Source organism: Ochotona princeps, chromosome 20, assembly GCF_030435755.1.
Source record: "Ochotona princeps isolate mOchPri1 chromosome 20, mOchPri1.hap1, whole genome shotgun sequence".
NCBI lineage: Eukaryota > Metazoa > Chordata > Mammalia > Lagomorpha > Ochotonidae > Ochotona > Ochotona princeps.
Genome location: NC_080851.1, coordinates 24,642,941 through 24,666,868, shown reverse-complemented (window position 1 = coordinate 24,666,868; position 23,928 = coordinate 24,642,941). Strand labels below are relative to the sequence as shown.

Sequence of the window (23,928 nt, the reverse complement as noted above, 5' to 3'; positions counted from 1 at the left end):
AGCAGGGAGCCAGATGGGAAGTGGAGCAGCCGGGACTGAGCCGGGCCCATCAAGTACAACCTTTTAAAAAAAAAGTACAGATAATTTTTTTCTAATTAGCAGATGAACTGACACAATATTTTGACTGTTCCTATAAAGTCAACCATAGGAGCAGGACATTCGGTGTGGCGGTTAAGATGCCACTCGAGGCTCCTGCAGCCCACGTCACAGTGTTCAAGCCCTGACTTCTCTGGCAGTCCAGCTTCCTGCTGCTGCACACTCTGGCAGCCAGCAGATGATGACTCGAGCACTTGATTCCCTGCCAGCAGTGTGGGAGACCAGAATTAGGTTCCTGGTTCCTGGCTTCAGTGTAGATCAGCCACAGCCATAGTGAGCATTTGGGGACTAGCTCTCTCCTGGTCTCTCTCTGTTTCAAATAAATAAAATAAATTAAAACTGTTCAAAATAAATTGGTTAAGGTTAGTGCTAGTGCCATGGTGTAGCAAGCTAAGCCTCTGCCTGCAATGCCTGGTCATCAATTTGAATCATGGCTGCTGCCTTTTCAGTCCTGCTCCCCAGGAAAGCAGCTGAAAATGGCCCGTATGGGAGACATGGATGAAGCTCCTGACTCCCAGCTCTCAGCTTTGGACTGACTTCAGGCACTACAGCCATTTAGGAATGAACCAGTGGATGGAAAATCTCTTTTTAAAGATTTATTTATTTTATTGCAAAATCAGATATACAGAGAGGAGGAGAGACAGAGAGGAAGCTCTCCCGTCTGATGATTCACTCCCCAAGTGGCTGCAATGGCCAGAACTGAGGCGATCCAAAGCCAGGAGCGTCCTCCATGTCTCCCATGCGGGTGCAGGGTCCCAAGGCTTTGGGCCATCCTCGACTGCTTTCCCAGGCCACAAGCAGAGAGCTGGATGGGAAGTGGGGCTGCCGGGATTAGAACCGATGCTCATATGGGATCCTGGTGCAGTCAAAGTGAGGACCTTATGTGCTGGGTCACTGTGCTGGGTCCAGATCTCATTCCATCTCTCTCTCTCTCTGTGTAACTCTACCTTTCACATAAAAATAAATACTTTTTTTTTAAAGAAAAATAAACCTTGAGATTGATATAAGAACATTACTCTTTATTTTTCAGCCCAGCATTGAAATTCAGAATGCATTGTCCTTTTTCCCATTGATTCAAAATGACACCTTAACAACACTGTTTTTGTAGCTCATTTAGAGAAACTGATGTCTGATAAGAAGTGTTCTGCTGAGAAGAAAGCGGAGATGGAGAGTGTCTTGGCCCAGGTGGGTATCCTAGGTAGATGTCATCTTTCTCACAGTGGCTGGTAGCAGTGCAGGTCCACATTGTGTCACACTTGTGAAGAAGCAGAATTTAGCTTCTTGCCCCCATAACCATAACTTTTTACATTTCATTTTTGTGTCCTTCTGTACCTTTTGTAGCCAAACTCATTTTAACCAAGATGAACGAATCAGTGTAAATTGGCATTAAATTCACTGTCTCTTAGAAACTGGCTTTTGATAGTGGCTAAAATGAGGGAAGTCACTGGGGGTGGGTGTTGTGCTGGAGGGTCGATTTGGGGGCACATGGCCTTATGAGCCTTGCCTCCCTCTGATCTGGGTCTGCCTGCACTGACCCTGACCATACACAGGGTGACCATACACCCTGTTCTGCTTTTGCTTGTCCCCGTTTGCCTGCAGATCTGCAGTTTTATCATTTGGAAAGCAGAAAAGACCCCGGAGATAATTGATTCAGACTTTTGCAAACTGTAGAAATGCTTTGTACATTAGAAACAATTCTTACCTCCTTTTGTTTGAGACCCAGATCACTGTTAGCGTGTGCTGAAAACTGCACCCCTCCCCGCAGAAGATGCACTGTCCTGGGATTTAGTGCTGGACTCTGGCCTCACCTCTAGTTGTCACAGATTACATTCCCGTAACACTGGGTTTAGTCATGAGGTCCACTAAGGCTCATCTTACATTTTTTCCTTGGGGAAATTATTGGATATTGATTCACTATTGCCCTATCTGCTGATTTTTCTCTTGGTGTCTAGCTTTCCAAAGTAGCTGAGAAATCCCCTTTATTTATATGGAAAGCTTTCTTAATTTGTTGACTCACCTGCCATCTTATTTTGATCTTCATGAAATACATTTTATCGCTTGCTTGGAGCTTATTGCTCTTTCAGTATTGTTATTCATGGTTTAGAAAATCCTTGCTTGTATTTTGATGCTCTTTTAAGCCATCTACTTACTGTACTTTCTTCCGTGTCTTAATACACGACCTTCATCAGGAAAAAAGAAGTGGAAAGTGACTCTAATTCCTGTTAAACTCCTCTCTGTTTTCCTTGCAGAATTCCAGACTTAGTAAGATTTTATGTATCTGCCCTTGATGTCAGCAGTCTCATCCGTTCCTTAGCAAAGTCCAAGCTGATGTGATGAGGTGCGGCTTCTAGTTGGAGCACTTTCTGTGTCATATTCTACAAGAGCAGTCAGTTTCTCAATGTGCCATGTTAGACATTTATGTTCAGTCTCGCACATACACACATTCATGTACACCTGCAATAGCTGTCAGTATGATCCTTCATAAAGCCAAGGAGTCCTAGGAAGTGCTTTCACACACACACACAGCGTCATTGGAAGGCACCAATGCGCTATCTCTGGGGCGCAGGGTGTGGCTCCTCTTAGGTGGTTTAATAACTCAGAATTACATCTCTCCTTGCTCTTCTGTTTTGGCTGACCTGTCTCTGGAGGTACCAGGTTTTAAAATCGTTTTTAAACTCGAAAACCAATGTACTTATTTTGTATATTTATCTGAGATGCTTCCACCTGTTGGTTCTTGCTCCAAATGCCTGAAATGGCTGCTGATATTGGGGAGTCAGGACCCCAATCCAGTCTCCCATGTGGGTGGCAGGGCCCCATTTTCTTGAGCCGACCCTACTGCCTCCCGGGGTGTATATTAGCAGGAAGCTGGAGTTGAGACTCAAACTGCAGTACTCAAGGTGCAGGATGTTTGTCTTAACCGCTGGCTCAAGCACCTGTCTTCCCTTCTGCTCTGTTCCAGGATTTTAGTATAAAAAAGCTCAAAACATAGGAAAGCAGAAAATACAATAAACACTGTGTACCCACCATACTGCTTCATTGTTACCAAATGTTTTCGAAAATCTTTTAGTCTTATCTATTCCCTATTCAATTCACTGGGTGATTTGTTTTTCTTTTTGAAGCAAACATTTTATTTTATCTGTAAGTATTTCATTATGTATCTCTAAAAGATAAAAAAAAAATTTTTAAATGAAGTCCACTGTTATCAAGTATTTATATCAAATGGACATGATATTATCAAATTAGTCAGTGCCCATGTTTTCTCGCTGTTTTAAATGTTTCCAAGTTTTTGTTGATTTTAATTAGGACTCAGTTAAAGACCATACGTTGTGGTTTGTTGAAGTGGTTTTTTTTTTAACCTTTCATTCTATTTGACCCTTCTTTTCCCCTTACATTTTAATTTATCTCTTATTTTTTTTTTAAGCAGAACCATTGTCTGGGTGTCTGTATGTGTGTGTATACATGTGTGTGATGTCGGTGTGTGTCTCTGTGTGTGTGTGTGTGTTCTACTATCTGGAGTTGGCTGATTGCTCTATTATGTTGGTATTGAACATTTTCCTCTATTTCTGAGCTGGACTTAGAGCCCCAGGCAGGCACCTGTAGTGAGGTACGCAGTGCTCTAACGTACTTCTGTCTGGTCCTGTCTCCTGTGAGCTGCAGCCTCTGATGTCTCTTCTCCTGTCCTGTGACTTGAGGAGGAATGTCAGAATGGCAGCTTTGTCATCCTCTTATTATTGTGAGGTAGCAGAAAATGGGAAAGGCTTCCCTCATCTCCCGTTTATTTTCTCAGAAATGCAGTTTGTAAAGAAAAGTGCGTGGTCTACCATTCCGTCATCTTTGATTAACCTGTTTGTGGTTAGTCGTTCCCTGGCATCCTTCATGAAAGCACAGTGCATTTCCAGCTACCTTCTCCTCTGTCCCTCCTGTGGAGGTTATAAACTTACACACTAACACAGCTGGTCCCTTCAGGCAGTTAGTTGTTCTTACCATTGGTTGACTTGCCCAGTCCTTGGCTCCGGGCTTGTCTGCTCTATCCCTCTCCAGGATCCTACTGCTGGTCGGCTGACGTCCTTGTGTGTAGCATGACCAGATACCGTGGGCCCATCCTGCGCATGTCCTGCCCCAGCCCTGGGCCCCAGCAGCCCTCCTGGGAGCCTGGTCCTTACCAGGGAGGGCATTAGTTATTGGGTTGAATTAGGAGGTTGGTGTTTTTTTAAACAACAACCAAAAAATCATCACGAATTAATATTGATATTTCTACTTAGCATTGAGCTTATCCTAAATGTGTTTCACTTATATCAACAATCTTATTTCTCAGCAGCACTAGCATTATTGGTAAATCTTATCCCACTATCTACATTAACAGTCTTGGAATAACTGTAACCATACCACCAATAATGTCCTTTTTGTTTGTTTTGGATGCACTGATGTTCTGTGGTCCTTGTAGTCATTCCCTCTGTGTAATTAGGTCACCAGTTCAATATGGAGGTTTCCTTGTATTCTTTTGAAGTTTCATGTTTTTAAGTATTACATCAGATTTTCTTTTCATTTTCTCTCTTCCTTGCTTATTCCCTTCCTCCCTTCCTCCTTCTATTTCTTCCCTTCTATTTGCTGCTTTACTTCCTAAAAGTTCATGACATCTCGGGCCTAGGTTGACGGCCAACCTAAGGAGTCAGAAATTCAGTCCAGATACCTTAGTGTGGCAGGAGCCCAGTAAGCCCGGTTACTTGAACCAGTGCTGCCGCCACCCAGGGTCTGGACTAGCCAGAAGATGAAGTCAGGAGCTGGAGGCAGTTTTTGAACCCAGGCAGTCTGACACGAAATGCACGTGTCTTAACCTGTGTCATCACTGCTTAGCCAAATGGCTGCCCTGGTCTGACTTCAGAGCTCCAAGGTCAATCTGAAAGATAGGGGATATCCTCCCTTTCTGTATTCCCTTCCTGTCCCACGGGTGAGCAATTTTTAACTTGAAACAAAATAAATTTCTTTAAAAAAAAAATACCTGAACAAATACTTTAACAATACTACATATAGGGCCCAGCGTGGTGGCCTAGTGGCTAAAGTCCTTGCCTTCAACACACCAGGATCCCATATGGGTACAGGTTCTAATCCCGATGGCCCCGCTTCCCATCCAGCTCCCTGCCTGAGGCCTGGGAGAGCAGTAGAGGATGCCCTTGCATCCGTGTGGGAGACCTGGAGGAGACTCTTGGCTCCTGGCCTTGGATCAGCTGAGCTCCACTCATTGCAGCCAGTTGGGGAGTGAATCATGAGCCGGAAGGAAGATCTTCCTCTCTGTCTCTCCTCCTCTCTGTATATCTGACTTTGCAATCAAAATTAAAATATATCTTTTTAAAAAACCCATATATTTGCATGCCACCCTTTCCAGGTGAGTGGTTGTGTGCACTACATACGTTTCTCCACTGCAGTCGTTTTATGTAGCACAATATCCCGGAGGTTACCCCGTGGCAGTGTGTCGAGTTGTTTCAGAGCTACCGAGTTTCTGCGTTTTGTGGATACAGGTGACAGAACCAGTTCCCCCCCGGTGGACGTTGGGGCTGATTCCCATCTTCACTGTGAGCGATGGTGCTTCACTGAATAGCCCTGTGCTTGTATCTTTTCATATTTTTTATATTATATCTTTGGAATTGATTTCCAGAAATGATATTGCTAGGTCAAAAGGTAAATGCAGCTATAATTTGGTTAGCCATTGCCTAATCCCTTTCTGTAGGAGTTTTCACTCCCATCTCTCTCCTCGGCATCATTTTCTGCCTGAATTCTGTTTTCATTCTATCTTCTGCTGAACAGCAGGACGTGTTCTTTGCTTAGCCTGGGGGAGAGTGCTGCTCCCTAGATTCTTTGTCCTTGGAAAGGCAGCCAGGCTCAGATCTGGGGTATTCATATCTTGTAGGTCTCAGGGATACTATCTACATGGATCCAGTAATCCCCTGGGTAATGGTATGAAGTGTGGTATCTTAGGAATTCCCCCCAGGAATTCTTTAGAAATAGAACTAGAAGTCTTAATTAAAAAAAAAAAAAAAAAACTTTTCATGTAGTTAATGTGAGTGGATGATGTGGTTTACTTATTTATTTTTCTCTTAAATTTATCTATTCCTTGAGGTTAGCATTGTGACATAGCAGTTAAAGCCATTGCTTGTAGCAGCAGCATCCCATAGCGGCACCAGTTTGTGTCTCAGTCGCTCCACCTCCAATCCAGCTCCCTGCTAATGGCCCAGGAAAAGCTATGGATTACGGCCCAAACTCTGGAGCTCCTGCTAGCCACGTGGGAAACCTGCATGGCCTGGTCCATTCCTGGCTGTTATGAACATCTGGGGATAGAAAATGTCTTCCCATATTCCTGCAATTCTGATGTCAAATAACGAAATATTCAAAATGAAATTTACTTGCAAATCAAAGAGTCCAATATAGGGAGATCTTCAGTTCATTGTTTGCCTCCCCAAGTGTCTGCAGCAAGTTGGGTTAGACCAAAGGCAGGAACCTGGGGCTCCAAACAGATCTGCCACACGTGGCGGGGACCCAAGGACTGGCTGCCTCTCAGGGCACATGCGAACAGGAAGCTGGACTGGGAGTGGAGTTAGTGCTTGAGCCCAAGCATCCCAAGCAGCGGCTGACCTGCTGTGCTAACTGGCCTCTGGATTACCTTTCTGGGCGGTGGAAATGCCTGTTGGATTCTTGAGGGCGATAGATAGCTGTGATAATTACAACCGTAAGTAGGTACGCCCCGTGCTAGGTACTTCCACGTTTTTATCTACATAGTGAGATGGATTCTGTTCTCTCCATTTTACAGGTAAGCAGACTAGAGACTTGCAGGTTAGGTAACAATTTAATCTTGAGTCACACAATCCATATGTTTATCTCAACCTGGGAGATACTTTCTGACTCCAAGCTCTTGATTCTTAAAACCATGGGTCAGTTTAATGAATTCTTTTGTTTCTGCCAGAAAATTTGTTTGGAAAGTTTTAAGTATTTTTTACTGTTAGTAGGCTTGTCATTATGTGAAATTCCAGAGCCGGGGGGTGTCCATCATTTTACAGGGTTCACCGTTGGTCATCAGCGTACAGCACGGGCAGTACCCACAATGTGTGCTCACTCCAGCGAAGGACAGTGATGTGCACAGCTCGTTACTGAACAGCAGAGGGCGCCCAACCCCGGGATCTGTTCAGAGTGGTGGAATTCAGCTTAAAAACTTAGATGATTAGATCATTGCCACCTCGTTAACCATTAGACTTGAGCAAAGGTGTTTGTTGTATCTTTGATTCTGAGCTGCTGTGGTGTGAGTTTTAGTGCTGTCCCAGGAGGGGACTCCATGTCTGTTGATGCATGGCAAGTGTGTAACAGTTGCAACGTGGATTTCCTGAAGATTAGGTTGATTGTGATATTCTTTTTTTTTTTAAGATTTATTTTAATTTTTATTGTAAAGTCAGATACATAGAGAGGAGGAGAGACAGACAGGAAAATCTTCCATTCATTAATTCACTTCCCAAGTGACTTCAACAGCTGGAGCTGCACCTATCCGAAGCCAGCAACCCAAAGCCTCTTCTGGGTCTCCCACATGTGGATGCAGGGTCCCAAGGCTTTGAGCCGTGCTCTACTGCTTTCCCAGGCCACAGGCAGGAAGCTGGATGGAAAGTGGGGCTGCCGGGATTAGAACCGGTACAAGGGATCCTGGCGCATGCAAGGCAAGGACTTCAGCCGCTAGGCTACTGTGCCTGGCCCCTGATTCTGATATTCTTAAATTTTGTGTGAGTGGTAAGAATAGTATGGCTGGTGTACTTTATTTTATGCCTTCCTTTCTCTCATCCTTTTATACTAACTATCTTCCTAACGTATTCTTCAGCTTGATAACTACGGACTACAGGAACTTGGAGATCTTTTTGTGAACTATAATGTAAAATCCCCCACAACTGGAAATGACCTGTCTGCTCCCGTACCCTTTAACTTAATGTTTCAGACCTTCATTGGGCCTGGAGGAAACATGCCTGGGTATGTATCACTTACCATTTATTTCTTCTAATTCTGCCTTTATCTAATCTATTTTTTAGAGTGGTGATATTATTGTTATTATTATTTTGGCTTAAAAAAATAAATGTGCAATCCATGGCCATGGTATCTCCTAGTTACAGCATTATTTTAGTACCAGATTGAGTTGGTCCTGCTGGTACCATGAATGATACCGTGTTTTGACCACTGGAATAAAGAAGAAAAATCTCTTTGCTAGCAACAGTTACTTGATTTCTTTCCTTTCTTTTGTTTTTATTTTTAATTTATTTACTTGAAAGGCAGTTAGAGATTGGGAGCAGAAGAGAAAGGGGAGATCAATTTTCTATTTGCTGGTTCACTCCCCCAATGGCCACAGTGGCTGGGGCTGCATGGTACTGAAGCCAGGAGCCAGGGATTCCATCTGGTGGCAGGTGTCCCAGCCCTTGGACCATATTAAGCTTTGTCAGGTTCACTAGCAGGGAGCTGTGCCAGAAGTGATGCCTCCTGGACTCCGGCTCTCACACAGGTTGCTTAATATGCTGTATCACACTGTCCACCCCACTGGATACATCCTTTAGTACTGTTACAAAATTGTTTACTAATAAAGGCAACATCTATTTCTAAAACTTTATTTTAAGGGCCTGAAAAGCCTTGTTGTGGAAGTGGTATATTCAGGACTTTTAGGATTTGTATGTGTTTATTGGAAAACTACAATTCCTCCTTTGTAGCAACTGTCTGACTTACTTACCTTTATAGGTACTTGAGGCCAGAAACCGCACAAGGGATTTTCCTGAATTTCAAACGACTTTTGGAATTCAACCAGGGGAAGTTGCCTTTTGCGGCTGCACAGATTGGAAATTCTTTCAGAAACGAGATCTCCCCTCGATCTGGTCTGATCCGCGTCAGGTACTGTCCCGTGTCCCCCATTTCCAGCAGGCGGTCCTGGGTACGGGTTGTTTCTGGGCTTCTCCGTAAGGGTGTTTTACTGTTGCCGTGTGCAGCGGCAGGCAGTGTGGAATGAGCGTGGGGCTGGGGTCGGGTGTGACTGTGGTGATGGCAGCACGTGACCTTGCTGGGTGTCGGGTGAAGGCATGTTAAGAAGTTGCTGTTCTGGTCACATGACTTTTGCTTTTGGAATTTGGAGGTTCTGGGAAGGCCAGCTAGCAAGCCTGTCTCCCACTTTTGTCTCTCTTAATACGCTGTGTAGTCTCCTGTGTCCAGAGGAGGATGTGAACACAGTGTGCACGGTGCTGTTGGGTTCCACTAGGCTGGAGAAGTGGACTGACTTAGCTGTGTAGGACTGATGATGTTTCCTTACCATTGCCATCTCTTGGTGTGATGCATTCCATAGACAAGTGGATTGTGTGACCACACTGTAAACATGTTCTCCCGGCCCGTGTCTCCCCGCCGCCTCCCGCCCATGTCCTCTGCTCTGTCTCCCTGCAGACACAGTCGTGGGTCACAGCCTAAGCCAGATACTGCCGCTACATCCAAGAGCCCAGAAGGCCTGCCTGAGCTTGCTGGCCCCACGCTGCCTCTGTGCCCTGACCCAGCTTGAAGCTGCAGGTTGGGGAGGAGAGGAGTCACGGCAGGAGAAGCTAGCCTAGTTCAGAGAACACAAAGTGATCCAACTCCTGCCAGGAGTCCTAACAGGGAGACCCTCTCAGCTTCCAGGCTGGTTTCCTCTGCTGTGGTTGTGTCGAACTTGGCAGGCTTTCCCAGCCCGGAGGAGGTGTGTAAGACTAACCTCATCTGCCGCCGCCGTAGTGGAGAGGATTCCCATGGAGTGGAGCAGCTGTGGGATGATGAGAAGACACGAGTCCCAAACCTCAGGCCTGTGAGACAGCAGTGTCAGCCAGAGCCAGGCCAGAGCAGAAGGTGATCCCAGAGGCTCACTGGTACATGGCCCAGGGACAGTTTGTATCGATAGGTTGTTCCTTGGTTGTCACCTTAGTGTCCTGTATGGATTTGTTTCCATCAGGGGTGGCAGGGACTTGGGGCACCATCATCTGTTGCCTCCCAGGGTAGGCATTAGCAGGACACTGGATGAGGAGGGAAGCCAGGACCCCTTTCCAAGATGTTTTGTTACAGGATGCAAGGGTCCGCTTAGCCTCCATATTAGCCACGTGATGTTTTGAGGTGTGTATCTATTATGGAATGAAAGTCAAGTCAAGCTCATTGACATGGTCCATCACCTCACCTGTTTACCACTTCTCGTAGCAGATGTCAGCTACACAGCGCACTGTTACTTCCTGGAGTCTGGTTGTTGAGTGACAAAACCTGGGTGCTGTAGGACCCAGTAAGCTATCATTAAAATCTAAGCTCTAAAAATACAAGCTCAGTGCAATGCATTCATGTGCTTTTTGACTTACTGGAAGCAATTTTTCATTCCTTCAAAAACATCTGAAATAATCATGGAAGTGCACCAGTCAATGTAATTTTTTGTAAGAGAGATTTGATTTTGACTCATAAAATTAACTTAAACCATTTTCCCCGCCAATAGCTACTAAATTGCTGTTCAGAGAACTCTCTTTGGGAAGTCATTACTCTGTCCATGTTGATGCGTCATGCAGTTAGCTTGATGTCAGCTCCTTCACTCCAGGCCTGCTGTCCTTGGCCTTGAATAACACTTCATTTAAGAAGCTCCTGCTGCAAAGAAACCAGCTGTCTGATGCCATTATCAATCATTTACTCATTCAAAGCCATCACAAAGAAGTAATCAAGCCGCTATCAGAGAGAGCCGTTTTAATTCGCTTTTAATTTCCCGTTTTGTTAAAATATCAGGAGCTTCATTTAGTGTAGAATGTGTACAGGCGTGCTAATGCCTCAAAGAAAAAGCTTTATTTGAATGTCATTAGTCAGTATGGTGTGTGTGAGAGAGATTAGTTTGTGCTTTCCTAATTTTAAAAATAATCTACTTTTCACAAATTGTTTTCCGTTAAAAGTTATCTTTGTGGATAGGCTAGATAAACAGAACCAGTGTTTGGGAGAAGTTTGAGTGTGTGTAAACAGCAAGTGCAAAGTTTTTTTGGTTAATATGCCTAAAGATAATAAACCTAATCTGAAATGTTTTAGGCTGTTCCCTTGGGCAGCCAGTTTCCTGTCTGTCCTGCAGAGTCTGTGGGCCCCTGGTTTCCCAGTGCGGTGGAAGCAGCGGTCTTGTTTATGCTTGCTGTGCCTGAGCAGGTGGGCCTTATCCCCTCTCTGGTTGCTTTCAGGGAATTCACAATGGCAGAAATCGAGCACTTTGTAGACCCCAATGAGAAGGACCACCCCAAGTTCCAGAACGTAGCTGACCTCTCCCTGTGTTTGTACTCAGCGAAAGCCCAAGTCAGTGGGCAGTCTGCTCGGAAGATGCGCCTGGGGGACGCTGTTGAGCAGGTGGGACGCCAGCCGCGAGTGGGGTGGGCGCTAACCTCTGTGCACAATGGATGATGCGGTGTGTCATTGGAGCAGCCATTTTATCTCTTATTAAGACCATACTTGTTTTAATCCAGAATTTATCCTACAATAGTGTTACAGTAGGAGAATATTACCCAAATATCACAACTTTTGAGCCCTCAGGGCCAACATTAGAAAAATTGTTTAGCAGAGCACTAGGAAAATAAATCTTGGTCTGATTCCATTTTTTTTTTTTAACTTGAACCTCCAAGTTGCCCAGGGGACAGCTTTTTTTTTTTTTTTTTTTAATTGGAAAGGCAGGTTTACAGAGAAGAAGAGACAGAGAGAAACATCTTCCATATGCAGGTTCTCTCCCGAAGTGACCACAGTGGCCAGAGCCGAGTAGATCCGAAGCCAGGAGCCAGGAAAAAAATAGTGTGCTTTGTATTTGGAATTTTTAAGGGGAGAACATGAATGAGTGATGGACAGCGTACCTTGCTTTGATGAAAAGCATGAAATATTGCCTCCTGTTTGCCTTCTGGTGTCCTCAGGGCGTGATTAACAACTCCGTGTTGGGCTATTTCATTGGCCGCATCTACCTCTACCTCACCAAAGTCGGCGTGTCTCCGGAGAAGCTCCGCTTCCGGCAGCACATGGAAAACGAGATGGCCCACTATGCCTGTGACTGCTGGGACGCTGAATCCAAAACATCCTACGTGAGTGGAGCAGGTGTCCCCACAGTGTGACCCTTAGGAGCATCGATATCAGAATGGCCTTCTGCATGTGCTGTGCCTTGCTAAAAGGCCAGGCCTACTCTGTGTGTCGAGGGCCCTAGGTAGATGGAGATGAGAGAGAGGGGCAGTGTTACTGACTGCACTCTGGGTGTTAGGAATGGTGATGGGGTCAGATAAAGGAAGTTACTCTGGCAGCGGAGCGTGCCGAGTCCAGAGAGCTTATGTAATACTGGTGTTCAAATCTCCGGTGACTTCATCTTCACCCACTCTTCACTTGCTTTGCTTTGGCTCGGCAGAGAAAGTGAATGGGGCCCAGATAGCCCTGTGTGATCACCGAGGTGCGTTCAGTCCTTCCACTAGTGCCTAGCAGTGACAGCAGTAGGCACTTTGGCTGAGCACTCGTGGCTTCTGCCCAGCTCCTAACAAAGCTGAGCAACAACTACAAGTTATTCAAGTTGCTAGAATACACTGGTTCAACCCACACTTGCCACATGACAAATGTCTGTCTGGGAAGCAAGACTATTTTGTGCATAGTATGAATTCATCGTAAAACTATTCCCAGTGCATGCACCGAGAACATGGAGTAGAGGTTTGAAGGAGTTAGAGTCCACATTTGTGAGCTAAGTCATCGTGCTTTCATGTGTCCCATCTTCCTAGGGCTGGATTGAGATTGTGGGTTGTGCTGATCGTTCTTGTTATGACCTCACCTGTCACGCGCGAGCCACCAAAGTCCCACTGGTGGCCGAGAAGCCGCTCAAAGAGCCCATATCCTTCCGGAGGTCTGGAGTGTCAGCAGCTGGAGTGCGAGGCCAGCTCTGTGTCTTGCCTGGGGATATGTGGGGACGTTTTGGATTTGTGGGACCACTCTTTAAGCCTGTTCACTCATTGTATGACTTCTTGCCTGCCATTTTTCTCTGCCATTTCCAAAGTACACGTGTGTACCTGCCCAGCATGCTTCTTTAGTAAAGAGTATCAGAGGGATTCCTTCCATTTTATGGTAAGTGAAATAATAGCTTTGCTCAGTTGACAGATGAATCAGCACAGCAGAAGCTTTATTTGATCAAGCAGCAAAGTTGTGAGCTGGTTTCTTAGCTAGAACCAGGTTAGTGACAGGAGACAAATGGAGGGCTGGCACTGTGCTGTGGTGAACTAGGCCTCCACTCACAGCACTGGCATCCCGCATGGGTTCTGGCTGCACTTCCAGTCTAGCTCCCTGCCTATGGCCTGGGAGGGAATCAGAGAACGGCTCATGTCCTTGGGCCACCGTCACCAACTGGGAGACTTGGAAGAAGCTCCTGGCTTCAGCTCTGTCCAGCTCTAGCACTTATAGCCTTTTGGAGAGTGAACTAGTGTTTGGGAGATATTGTGTGTGTGTGTCTAACACTGGCTTTCAAATAAAATTCAAAAATAATTTTTAAAAAGAAATAGATCTTATTGTATTAGGGATTTTAGTAATGAAGAAATTGTTACCAGAACTTTTGTAGGCTCTGGATGGGATTACATTGCTGGATAGCAAAAAGCCCTTCTGTCTCAGCTTGCTGGAGTGTGCCTGTTGATGAGTGGCGGGGAGTTGTTGTAAGGAGGATCTGGGGTGCTGCTGGGGGTGGCTTTCACCGGAAGCACCATGGTGGTGCTCTGTTTTTAGATTCCTTGACTACTTCCTACAAGACCATCAATGTCATCCAGTTTGAACCCAACAAAGGAGCCATAGGGAAGGCGTACAAGAAGGATGCCAAACTGGTGATGGAGTACCTCACTGCCTGTGATGAGTGCTGCGTCTCAGAAATGGAGGTGCTGCTGCACGAGAAGGGGTAAGGTTTGGGGTGCTGCATTTATGGGGCTCCCTCCGAGGCAGCCTGTCTACCCAGTTCTGACAGTTCCAGGGACGTCTGTTTCTTCAGGATCTGTTCTTGCGAGTGAGCACTGTCTCCTCTAGGCTGGGATTTTTGACATGATAGCCCAGACATAAGTTTGGAAATAGACTATAAGAGATTATACTTTTCTAGAAGCTCTCCTAGATGAGGCAGCTCACTCAAGACAACGGCTGAGAAAGGATTTGAACCCACATATCCTGTGCTGAAGTCCTTTTCGGTGGTTTCCAATACCCCCATATAACAGTAAAAAACAAATACAAAAGCAACAAAACATCATCAAAGGAATACAGCAATGTCTAGCACTAACAGTGTAACTTCCATAGTGTTTAGTAAACAATATGAAGTTACTGTACAAATGAGAAAGCCGGAAAATGTGACACAAAGAACTGGGGATAAAAGGGTTGTGAACATGTCACATGAAGCAGTGTGATTCTGTTACAAGGCAGGCTGTGAAAAGTTGAAAAAAAAAATGCGTAGAATAAATTGTAGCACAATCACCAGGAAAAAGGCCAAGGCCAAGGAGTGTAATTACTCAGCCAGTACTGGTATTGGAGATGTGATGGGATGGTAAAATATTCCTGAAAAAACAGCAGAGGAAAAGGAGCAAAGAACAGATGGAAAATCAGTGCAATTAGCAGACATATTAAATATAATGATCTAAACGCTGGGACTAATGGCTACTGATTGTCAGACTTGTTCAAAACCTCAAAACCCAATTAAATGGCATTGTGCAGGTAAAGCATTGTCATGGTAAGTATCACAGAGCTTTTTCCTGTACAAAGGCTAATTAAAAGTTAGTGCCACACAGTGTATTACTATCAAAGTAAACTTGAGAGCAAGAACAATGACTGGGAATGAATCATGATGATAACGGGGTCAGCTCATCACAAAGGCGTAGCCTCCAAGTGTGTGTCATTGAAGACAACTTCATTATCCAAAATATACTTGGCAGATTGAAGGAAAAACACAAAACTCGCTGTGAGTTGGAGATTTCTACACCTTTCTCTCTGTAACTGATGGAGCAAGTGGGCAAAAGTCAATAGAATTTGAAAGATACAGACACTACCAGTCAACCTAACCTAACTGCCTTTTATAGAATAGTCTGATAACTGGAGTACACACTTTTAAAAGTTCCTTTGAGGGGCCAGCACTGTGACATAGCGGGTTAAGCATCTGCCTGTGATGCCGACATCCCAAATGAGTGTGGGTTCGAATCCCAGCTACTGGACTTGCTACCCAGCTCCCTGCTACTTCACCTGGGAAAGCAGCAGGGGATGACCCAAGAACTTGGGCTCCTGGCTTCAGCACAGTCTCAGCCAAGCCCCGGCCATTGTGGCCACTTGGGGCATGAACCAGCAGATGGGAGAATTCTCTCTAGTCAAGTAAAAATAATTTCTGTGTTTTCAAAAACCTCCCAGGAATATGAGACCACATATGGCCTGCAAATCTTGAAACATTTTACGTCTGGCCCCTTATAGAACGTAAATACCAACTGTTGTAGCAGCTTTAGGCCACGTGAAAGAAGCTGGACGCACTGAGTCTATGAAAGTAGAGTGTAGGGATGGAGGCAGATGGAGGATTGACTGGGAGTGGGGCAGAAGCCCCGTGGAGCCCTGGGCCCGGGGTGGCTGCCTGCATTCATGCACTTACAGAGATGCGCCTATCAGTAAGGTGAGCGTTCACAAACTGAAATTACAGTTATCTGCTCTGTAGGAAAATGTTAAAGCATTTCTGGTCTTCCAGAATTAACATAAACGTATGCTAAAATGACATCCAAACCCATTAAAATGGACATAATTTTGCTGCTAATTAGATGTCTTATTCACACACACACACAAAAAGGAATTTGCTGTTTTCTCAGATTATGGTTGCTTCTATGTTAATGGCAGCTCTTAAGCAGCTTTTTAAATATTCTTATTCTACACTGTACTGTGCTCAGATAAAATACTTATGATGCTGTACATGTTGGAACTTTTCTGGTTTGTAATAGTTTATTTATATACTTGAAAGGCAGAGAGAGCTTCCATCTGCTGGTTCACTCCGTAACTGGCTGCAGTGCCCAGGGCCAGGCCACGCCAAAGATGAGCTCCATCTAGGTCTCCCACGTAAGTGCAGGGTCTTGAGCACGTGGGCCATCTTCCACTGCTTTCCCAGGCACTTTGACGGGGCCCTGGATCAGAAACGGAGCATACAGGACTTGTACCAGCACTCGTATGGGATGCAGGCATCTCCAGGAGCAGTTAATGCCAGCCCCCAGATGATACCCTTAATGCATACAGACACACACACAGGAAAACCATTCAGATGAGACATGAGATTATCACTGGCAGCGTGGAACAATATGTACCAACATGTGCCACCAACTAAACATTTTCAAAGACAGCCACACGATGGCGCTCTTTCCCAGCCCTGAACCTGCAGCCAGAGAATCTAAAGAGATCTTCCAAAAAAAGTTCAAATTCGGCTTTTATGTGAGATGCTTTCTGCAGGATGAGGGCTTGGAACCTGAACCTGAACGGACCTATCTCAGGACCTGAGGGTGTCAGTGATCGAGTGCGGGGGATATCATTTCAAAGTTATTAAAGCTGATCTTCATCAACACAAGTATCACAGTTTATCTTGAAGTTGAGTGGGAGTTTTAAAATTCTGGAAGATGACAAAGTTGGTTCTTTGCAGTGTTTGTTGGGACTGTTTGCCAAGGGGGAGAATCCTGACAAGATGCCTGTCATTTGAACATAGAATGCCTTAAAAATTGTTTTCCATTTAACATGAATCTCAAAACCAAAGGGTTTTGGTTAAGTCCTGGAATTTTATTAAACTAAGTCACATTTTTGGACCCTTTCCCAGAACCCTGTTTAATGCTGTTATTAGATTAATGCGTAATTTATTGTTCATGTTGAAATAATGTGGATTTTAGCTATTATTTCTAGGCAATCGCCCAAATTATATTGTACTTGAAATGGAAAACAATTTAGCAATCTAGAAAACTTCTTTAAACATCAAGGCACAAGGCTGGGTGCATGTTTTAACCAACACATATTTTGGATGTTTTGTTTTGTAGGGAATTCACTATTGAAACTGAAGGGAAAACTTTTCAGTTAACAAAAGACATGGTCAGTGTAAAGAGATTCCAGAAAACACTACATGGTAAGTTTGTAAAGACGGCAAGAAACCATTTTTTGGTAGAACCGTTGCACAGAAAGTGTGGAGGAAGAAAACCCTTACTCTCACATCTGCAAATCTGGTGAATATTTGAGACACTGGACCTTTCTTTGCTTTTTACCATCTGTGGTTCTCCTGAAAAATAATTCATCACGGCACCTTTCTATTTCCTGTGGCTTGAGGCATACGGGAAGGCTCTTTTTTGATTAAAAATTCCTCCTTTCTTGTTAAGAAGTCCTTTCACTTCTTAGGCAGAAGAGAGAACTTAGCTCTTCCCTGAACAGCGCTGGGTTGAGAGGGGGCTCGCTCGTGCCGTGGGGCCTCGGAGCTGGTGTCATAGGGCCGCATCAGAGCTCGGCTTCCCTGTGACCTGAGTGAGTGGAGGTGTGCCTTGGTGATGCTTCTAAAATACTGTCTTTTACCACAGATGAAATAGTAGCTCTGTGTTGTTTTTGTGCCTTTTGCGTATATAAGGCAGGTGGCTGAGATGGCGTAGCTGGCCAACTGGGGAAGAATTGTTGAGGCACCTCAAGTTCATTTTTGTGCTAGGTGAATAAAGCATTCATTTGGTGAAGTATTTTTTTACTTCAGCTTCCTCTCACGAGGTGTCCTGTTTCTTACCAGCGAACAGCTTTTAGGAATGTTCTGATTTCTTTGTCCTGCGCTGTGAGAGATCACAGTTCATCTAGAACGGGTGTTTTTAGTGCCGTGAGCCGCAGAGAGGATCTGCCATGCATCACACGGTGTTTGAGAGCACGGGGCTGACGTTCCATCTCCCCCACAGTGGAAGAAGTCGTTCCAAGTGTCATCGAGCCCTCTTTTGGCCTGGGCAGGATCATGTACACCGTGCTGGAGCACACCTTCCACGTGCGGGAGGGAGACGAGCAGCGAACGGTGAGTGCTCCTGTGCAGCGTCAGGAGCTAGACTGTGGGCAGGACGCCGACCACTTGCTGTTGACCGTGACATACCAGGGACACGGACAGTCATCCTCGCCTGTTTCCAAGGCAGAACTTAACTTGTGTCGTGTTATTCAGCTTTAGGAAGTGTGTGATTCTAGCGGCTGTTGTTCGCATTGTCTGGTGCTCTCTGTATACAAGCTGTTACTTTTTAGGAGCTTCCTGTATCACCAGTGGAAGGAATGGAACTTGCTGGACACACTTTCAGTTTTTAGAAAAGTTGGGAGGGTGAGATGAACTCATAGAAGCCAAACAGAGGCCAGCATTCTGCCACAGCGGGTAAAGCCACTGCCTGTGACGCTGGCATCCCAAATAGGCGCCAGTTCAAGCCCGGGCTATTTTACTTCTGATCCAGCTCCCTGCTGATGTGCCTGGGAAAGCAACAGAGGATAGCCCAGGTGTTTGGATCCCTGTACCCAAGTGAGAGACCCAGAAAAGGCTCTTGTCTCCTAGCTTTATTCTTGCCTAGCCCCAGCTGTTGTGGCCATTTGGGGAGTGACTGATTGGATGGAAGATCACTCTTGCTCTGTCTCTCCAATGCTCTGCCTTACAAATAAATAGCAATCAAATCTTTTGTGTGGGGAACAGAAACAAAAAAGAAGCCAAATAACCAAACGGTGTCTCTATCCTGAGAAGCCGTGGAAGGGAGTCCTCTCAAAACACACGAAATGTCTGCAGGCCTCTGGGTTGTAAAGGTGTCAGTTCTTGAGGTGCCGAGACACGTGTCTGAGCCCTTGGGATCTGTGTGTGTGTGTGTGTTTTAAAGTAAGAACTCAACATCCTGAACCAGGTGGTATTGCCTTCCCAGGTGTCCCAGCCCTGCTGCAGAGAGCTGATACCTCTGAGCCATGCCTCCTGTCTCCCTGTCCTGCCTGACTGTGTCTTCCTCACTTCCTGTCTTTCTGCAGAAAATGTACTGCTTTAATTTGTAAGCACAGATTTCTAGGAAAATCAACCCAAAGAATGATCTGGAAGGAAGCATTGTGGATATCAAATTAATTGAAGGAAATAGCCTCATAGCTTCACAGCCTTTTGGCTAAGATCAAGTGTCCTATATTTGAAGGAAACAGTTTATCAGTTTGAAGGAAATAGCCTCACCTACTTGACCACTTGATTATTTGTTTGTTTTTTATTGGGAGGGCAGATTTATAGGAAGAAGGAGAGACAAAAAGAAAGCACTTCCATTCACTAATTCACTCCCCATGTGGCTGCAAGGCCAGAGCTGAGCTGATTTGAAACCAGGCGCTTCTTGGGTCTCCCACGTGGGTGCAGGGTCTCAAGATTTTGGCCATCCTCTGCTGCTTTCCCAGGCCACAAGCAGGGAGCTGGATGGGAAGTGGAGCAGCTGAGACACGTGCTGGGCCCAACCACTCTAAAACTTGAGTGTGTGACTAATGGTGGGGGTCAACTCCGTGATTCTTCCTGGGTCATTTAACCTTGAAGAATTAACCCAGTAAATTCTTGACACCAAGTGTTTCATTTTTAATTCTTTATCCACAAATGCCCACAATGGCTGGGGCTGGGTGAGGCCAAAGCCAAGAACCCAAAAAGTCAATCCAGGTTGGTGATGGGAGCCAGCCGCGCTGCCAGAGGTCAGCATCAAATCCAACACCATCACATGGGACATGGGCGTCTTAACCAGGATCCACACCATCGTAGCATGTAGCCAGTAATGGGATCATTGTAATCGCTGCCCTGAAGTTGCGTCTCCATTTCCCAACTCTGGGGCAGCAGCTCTTAGATCCTTCAGCATACAGTTAGATCTTGGGCTGGAAACACACATGCTGACTTCAAGCTTGATTCTTTCCGGGGATGACAGTGTACAGGCAGGCTGATTACTCTTCTTAGGTGTCAAGTCCACCTCAAACTTCTGCTGCTTGTTTTTCTAAAAAGTTTTTTGAAAAGTCTGTTAGCTGTTCCTTTGAATCTAACAGTACTGATGTACTTAAACAGTTAATAGGAGTTCCCTAAAGGCTAAACAAGCTTAAATTAGTCACAGCATTTTATGGATTTTGTGGATTCCCATCATGAAGAGAAATTTGATTAGGCCATGGGAAGCCAAAAATGCTTCTAAATTATTAGCGTCTCATCTTTCAATCTCATCTTTTCAGTTTGATATAAAAACATTGCTAGTGAAATTTCAGGTGCTATTTCCTATAAAGCAGGTTGCTGCTTCTCTTGAAATAGAATTATCACAGCATGGACGAGGGAAAGAGTTGCGCGCATTCTGTGGTGCAGGTGGCTGTGGTGGGGGTGGCGTACCTATGAGATATTCATTGCTAACTGGAGTTCAGTTGGGACCTGTGTCATGCGTTATTTCTTAGAGCAGATTTATTCCAAATTCTATGGCCTTCCCTTCAGCCCTTCTTAGGTACAGACATGTTTGCAGCTGAAATCGGTGGACTATATTGCCTTCTACAGAATAGCATGGCTTGCTGTCATTCCTGAGTTACTCAGAAACTGTTGCAACAACAAGTTGTGGCCTGGCGGGGAGGCCTGTGGTTCTGTGTGGATGTAGAGAACACCCTTTATTTTTTAAGCCTCTCACCTCTGGATGTAGACTGTGGGGAAATGATGCCCTTTTGTACTATTCAGTCCCAGAGTATCAATCCTTCCCTGGGAGGACTGGCTGCTATGTGGGCTTGGTACTGCCCCCTGTTTATTGAGTACATTGGGGCAGGTCCTGGGGGTGCTCACTACAAGAAGAAGTGGGGCTTTTATGGGGAACCACAAAGTTCCCATCTTACCACACACACATACCACTTTCCCCCTGTTTGACTCTTTTTGGGAACAGGCCCGTGAGGTAAGCAAAGTAGGGGTTGAGAAAGTGAGGGTCATAAGAGAGGGGTTCATTAAGTGGGCCCCCATTCAAAGCGTCTGATTCCAGAGCTGTTGTGGGTTCTCCTTTGTCATGCCACTCTTCATCCCATGTTTGCAGCCTAATCAAAATGTGTGTGGACGCCCAGTGGGCGGTGGCCTTTGGTCTGTGCATGAACATTTGCGTGTTTCCAAGCTGACACGCTTTGTGTCTTCTTTGTTCTTATCTCCACCCAGTTCTTCAGTTTCCCTGCTGTCGTCGCTCCATTCAAATGCTCTGTCCTTCCACTGAGCCAAAACCAGGAGTTCATGCCGTTTGTCAAGGAGTTATGTAAGCAAATCCAATTGCCTAATCGCCATGGGAACATCATCAAGTAGACCAAATTTTAGGAAATACGTCATTGATGTCACCAAAAATATAGGTTGAATAACGAGTGGTTCTAAGGGGTTTTAGCCTTTGCAGCCAGGAGAGTGGGCCTGCTCACGGTGTGACTAAGGAATCATGGCAGGACCCCAAAGTCAAGTTTAAAGATTTCCATCAGAGATCTGGGAAGGGGCTGGGGTTTTTATTGGTCTGTAGCTGCTGAATGGAGGTGCAGCCCTTGTGGGCCTTCTGCTGCTGAATGCAGTGGTGCAGGGAAGCATGCAGAGCACACTGGGCAGAGGGCCACGCAGGTGCCTGCCCTGGGCACTGACTTGGTTCAGTCCCCTGTGGCCGTATCCATGGACAGTGAGGGAAGATTTGAGCTTCAGCAAGGGATTGATTTAACTTTGGAGATTTTTCTTTTTCTCCAGCATTTAGGATTTGTTGCTCCCTTATCTGGGTCCCTTTTTATAATTTTTTGAACAGCCTTGGACAGGCACAAAAGCATGTCAATGACACTGGGGTCTTCTTTGTTTTCCATTTGTAATCTTCCTCTTGTGTTTTGGGTAGCGGAAGCCCTGACCAGGAATGGCGTGTCTCACAAAGTGGACGATTCCTCCGGGTCCATCGGGAGACGCTATGCCAGGACTGATGAGATCGGCGTGGCTTTCGGCATCACCATTGACTTCGACACAGTGAACAAGACCCCGCACACCGCCACTCTGAGGGACCGTGACTCCATGCGGCAGATAAGAGCAGAGGTACCCGACCTTCACCCTGGCATTTCTAGTGTCGGCAGTGGGCACTGCTTGTTACAGTTCTGAGTTGGATTTTGATGTCTTTGTGCTCCTTTTCCTTTGGCTTATTTATTTCTAATCCTAGTTTTGTATCAGACAGACCCCAGACACTCAAATCCCTTTGGCTTGATTATGAAAATATCCATTAGCACGTCTCTAATATTTCACAACTCTGTGAATTGCTCTGAGTGTGTTCCCTGGCAGTTTTGTTTTTATAGTTGTTTACAGGGCAAGAGAAACATGATCCCAAGAGGTTGTTGCCATAGTTTTAATGGCAGGCTTTGGGGGCTGAGACACCTTTCTTCCTCTTCCCATTTCTGTAGAAACATATACATGAGTATGGACATGGGTTCCAGTGAATCTATTCAAAACTGTGATTCATTTTCCAGTGACTTGACTTATACTGGGGGAGAGGAATCTTAAGTGGGGGGTGAGAAGAGGGACAGCAAGGCCCGTTGAAGGTTCCTGTCCAGCTAAGCTCACCTTTAAGCTCTGAGCACGTTTGTCTGGCGTGCCGGTTCTGTGATTGGCTCCAGACAGAGGTGGAGTAGCCGGGAGCACAGCAGAAGGCTGCTGCTTCCCAGAGGAGTTTGTCATTTGGAAGTCACGACTTTCTGGCTTGTTTTTGCCAAACCCTGCCTGGAAACTCTGGATCTACATCCAAAGTGCCATCCCCAGGCGCCTAGGAACTTGTTAGAATCTCTGCCCCAGTCCCTGGGACCTGCAGAGGGAGCCCACTGCAGCCACCGCTAGGTGGGCTGTCCATGTCCCCATGCTCCCCTGGCACCCTTCCCGAAGTGTGTTATCTTTAACTCAACATGTGTGAGTGTACCTCCAGTGACGTGGAGATTGATAACAGGTAGGGAGGCTTGGCAGCGACGAAATTGAATCATCCAGGGGAGCCAGTGAGGCTACCCCTGGGGGAGGCTGGGCAAAGAGCAGGAGCCACCTGGAGACTGGAACACCGAGATGTGCTCTGGGGAGCTCCGCTGGCCAAGGGCCTTCCCAGCAAGTAGAGCTGTTTCAGCTCTGTGTGGAAGCTTCCCGAGTTCCGTGAATCGTCTTCGAGAAAGCCCAAGGTAGCAGACTGACCTAGGCCTTCTCTTTCTTCCACCCCAGGTCTCTGAACTGCCCACGGTGGTTCGCGATCTGGCCAACGGCAGCATCACGTGGGCCGATGTGGAGGCCAGGTATCCCCTCTTTGAAGGGCAAGAGACTGGCAAAAAAGACACGATTGAGGAATGAGAACACTTCTCACAACTTTTTACTGCTTGTGCTAAACAAAAAGAAAACACCTCTTATGTCCACTTTGCAAAAAAAAGAAAAAATTAAACAGCGTTGTGATTGTTCAGGACTGTTTCATCCTCAGTCGCTGCCTGATCCTACCCCATAATTAAAGTCGGAGGAATTCGGAACAAGCTGGTCTTCCATTTGCCTGTGTTTTCAACTGTTTCTCCCACTATTGTTAATGTGGTTTTTCTTTTTAAAATACGAGCTGGGCAGGAGTGGAGTTTGCGCACCCTAGAGTGAGCATGTCGGAAACGTGCGGCCGCCACCACAGCTGCCAGCACTCACCATCACCTCCCATTCCGGCCTCAGCTCCAAGCAACCACCCACGTCCTTAGTGTCTCTGGATTTCCAACTTCTGTTTCTTTGCTTGCTAAACAGACAACAGCTCCCATGCAGGAGCAGCGACTTCTGGGAAAGGCTGCAATAGGAAGGGGTCACGGGAGCCATGGAGGGAAGGAGGG

The 23,928-nt window shown here is 45.8% G+C and overlaps 1 protein-coding gene across 1 annotated transcript in view; it reads left to right on the top strand.

Moving 5' to 3' along the window:
• GARS1 (glycyl-tRNA synthetase 1) overlaps positions 1-23,595 on the top strand; it is a 35,893-nt gene extending 12,298 nt beyond the window's left edge. Inside the window, exons 6-17 of the mRNA XM_004582402.4 lie at positions 1,205-1,281; positions 7,949-8,094; positions 8,848-8,997; positions 11,310-11,472; positions 12,024-12,188; positions 12,864-12,971; positions 13,872-14,017; positions 17,142-17,227; positions 18,027-18,136; positions 21,254-21,347; positions 21,951-22,141; positions 23,297-23,595. Coding sequence (XP_004582459.2) covers positions 1,205-1,281; positions 7,949-8,094; positions 8,848-8,997; positions 11,310-11,472; positions 12,024-12,188; positions 12,864-12,971; positions 13,872-14,017; positions 17,142-17,227; positions 18,027-18,136; positions 21,254-21,347; positions 21,951-22,141; positions 23,297-23,422 — 1,562 coding nt within the window. The 3' untranslated portion in view covers positions 23,423-23,595. The remainder of the gene's footprint in view (positions 1-1,204; positions 1,282-7,948; positions 8,095-8,847; positions 8,998-11,309; positions 11,473-12,023; positions 12,189-12,863; positions 12,972-13,871; positions 14,018-17,141; positions 17,228-18,026; positions 18,137-21,253; positions 21,348-21,950; positions 22,142-23,296) is intronic.
• The last annotated feature ends 333 nt before the right edge of the window (positions 23,596-23,928 follow it).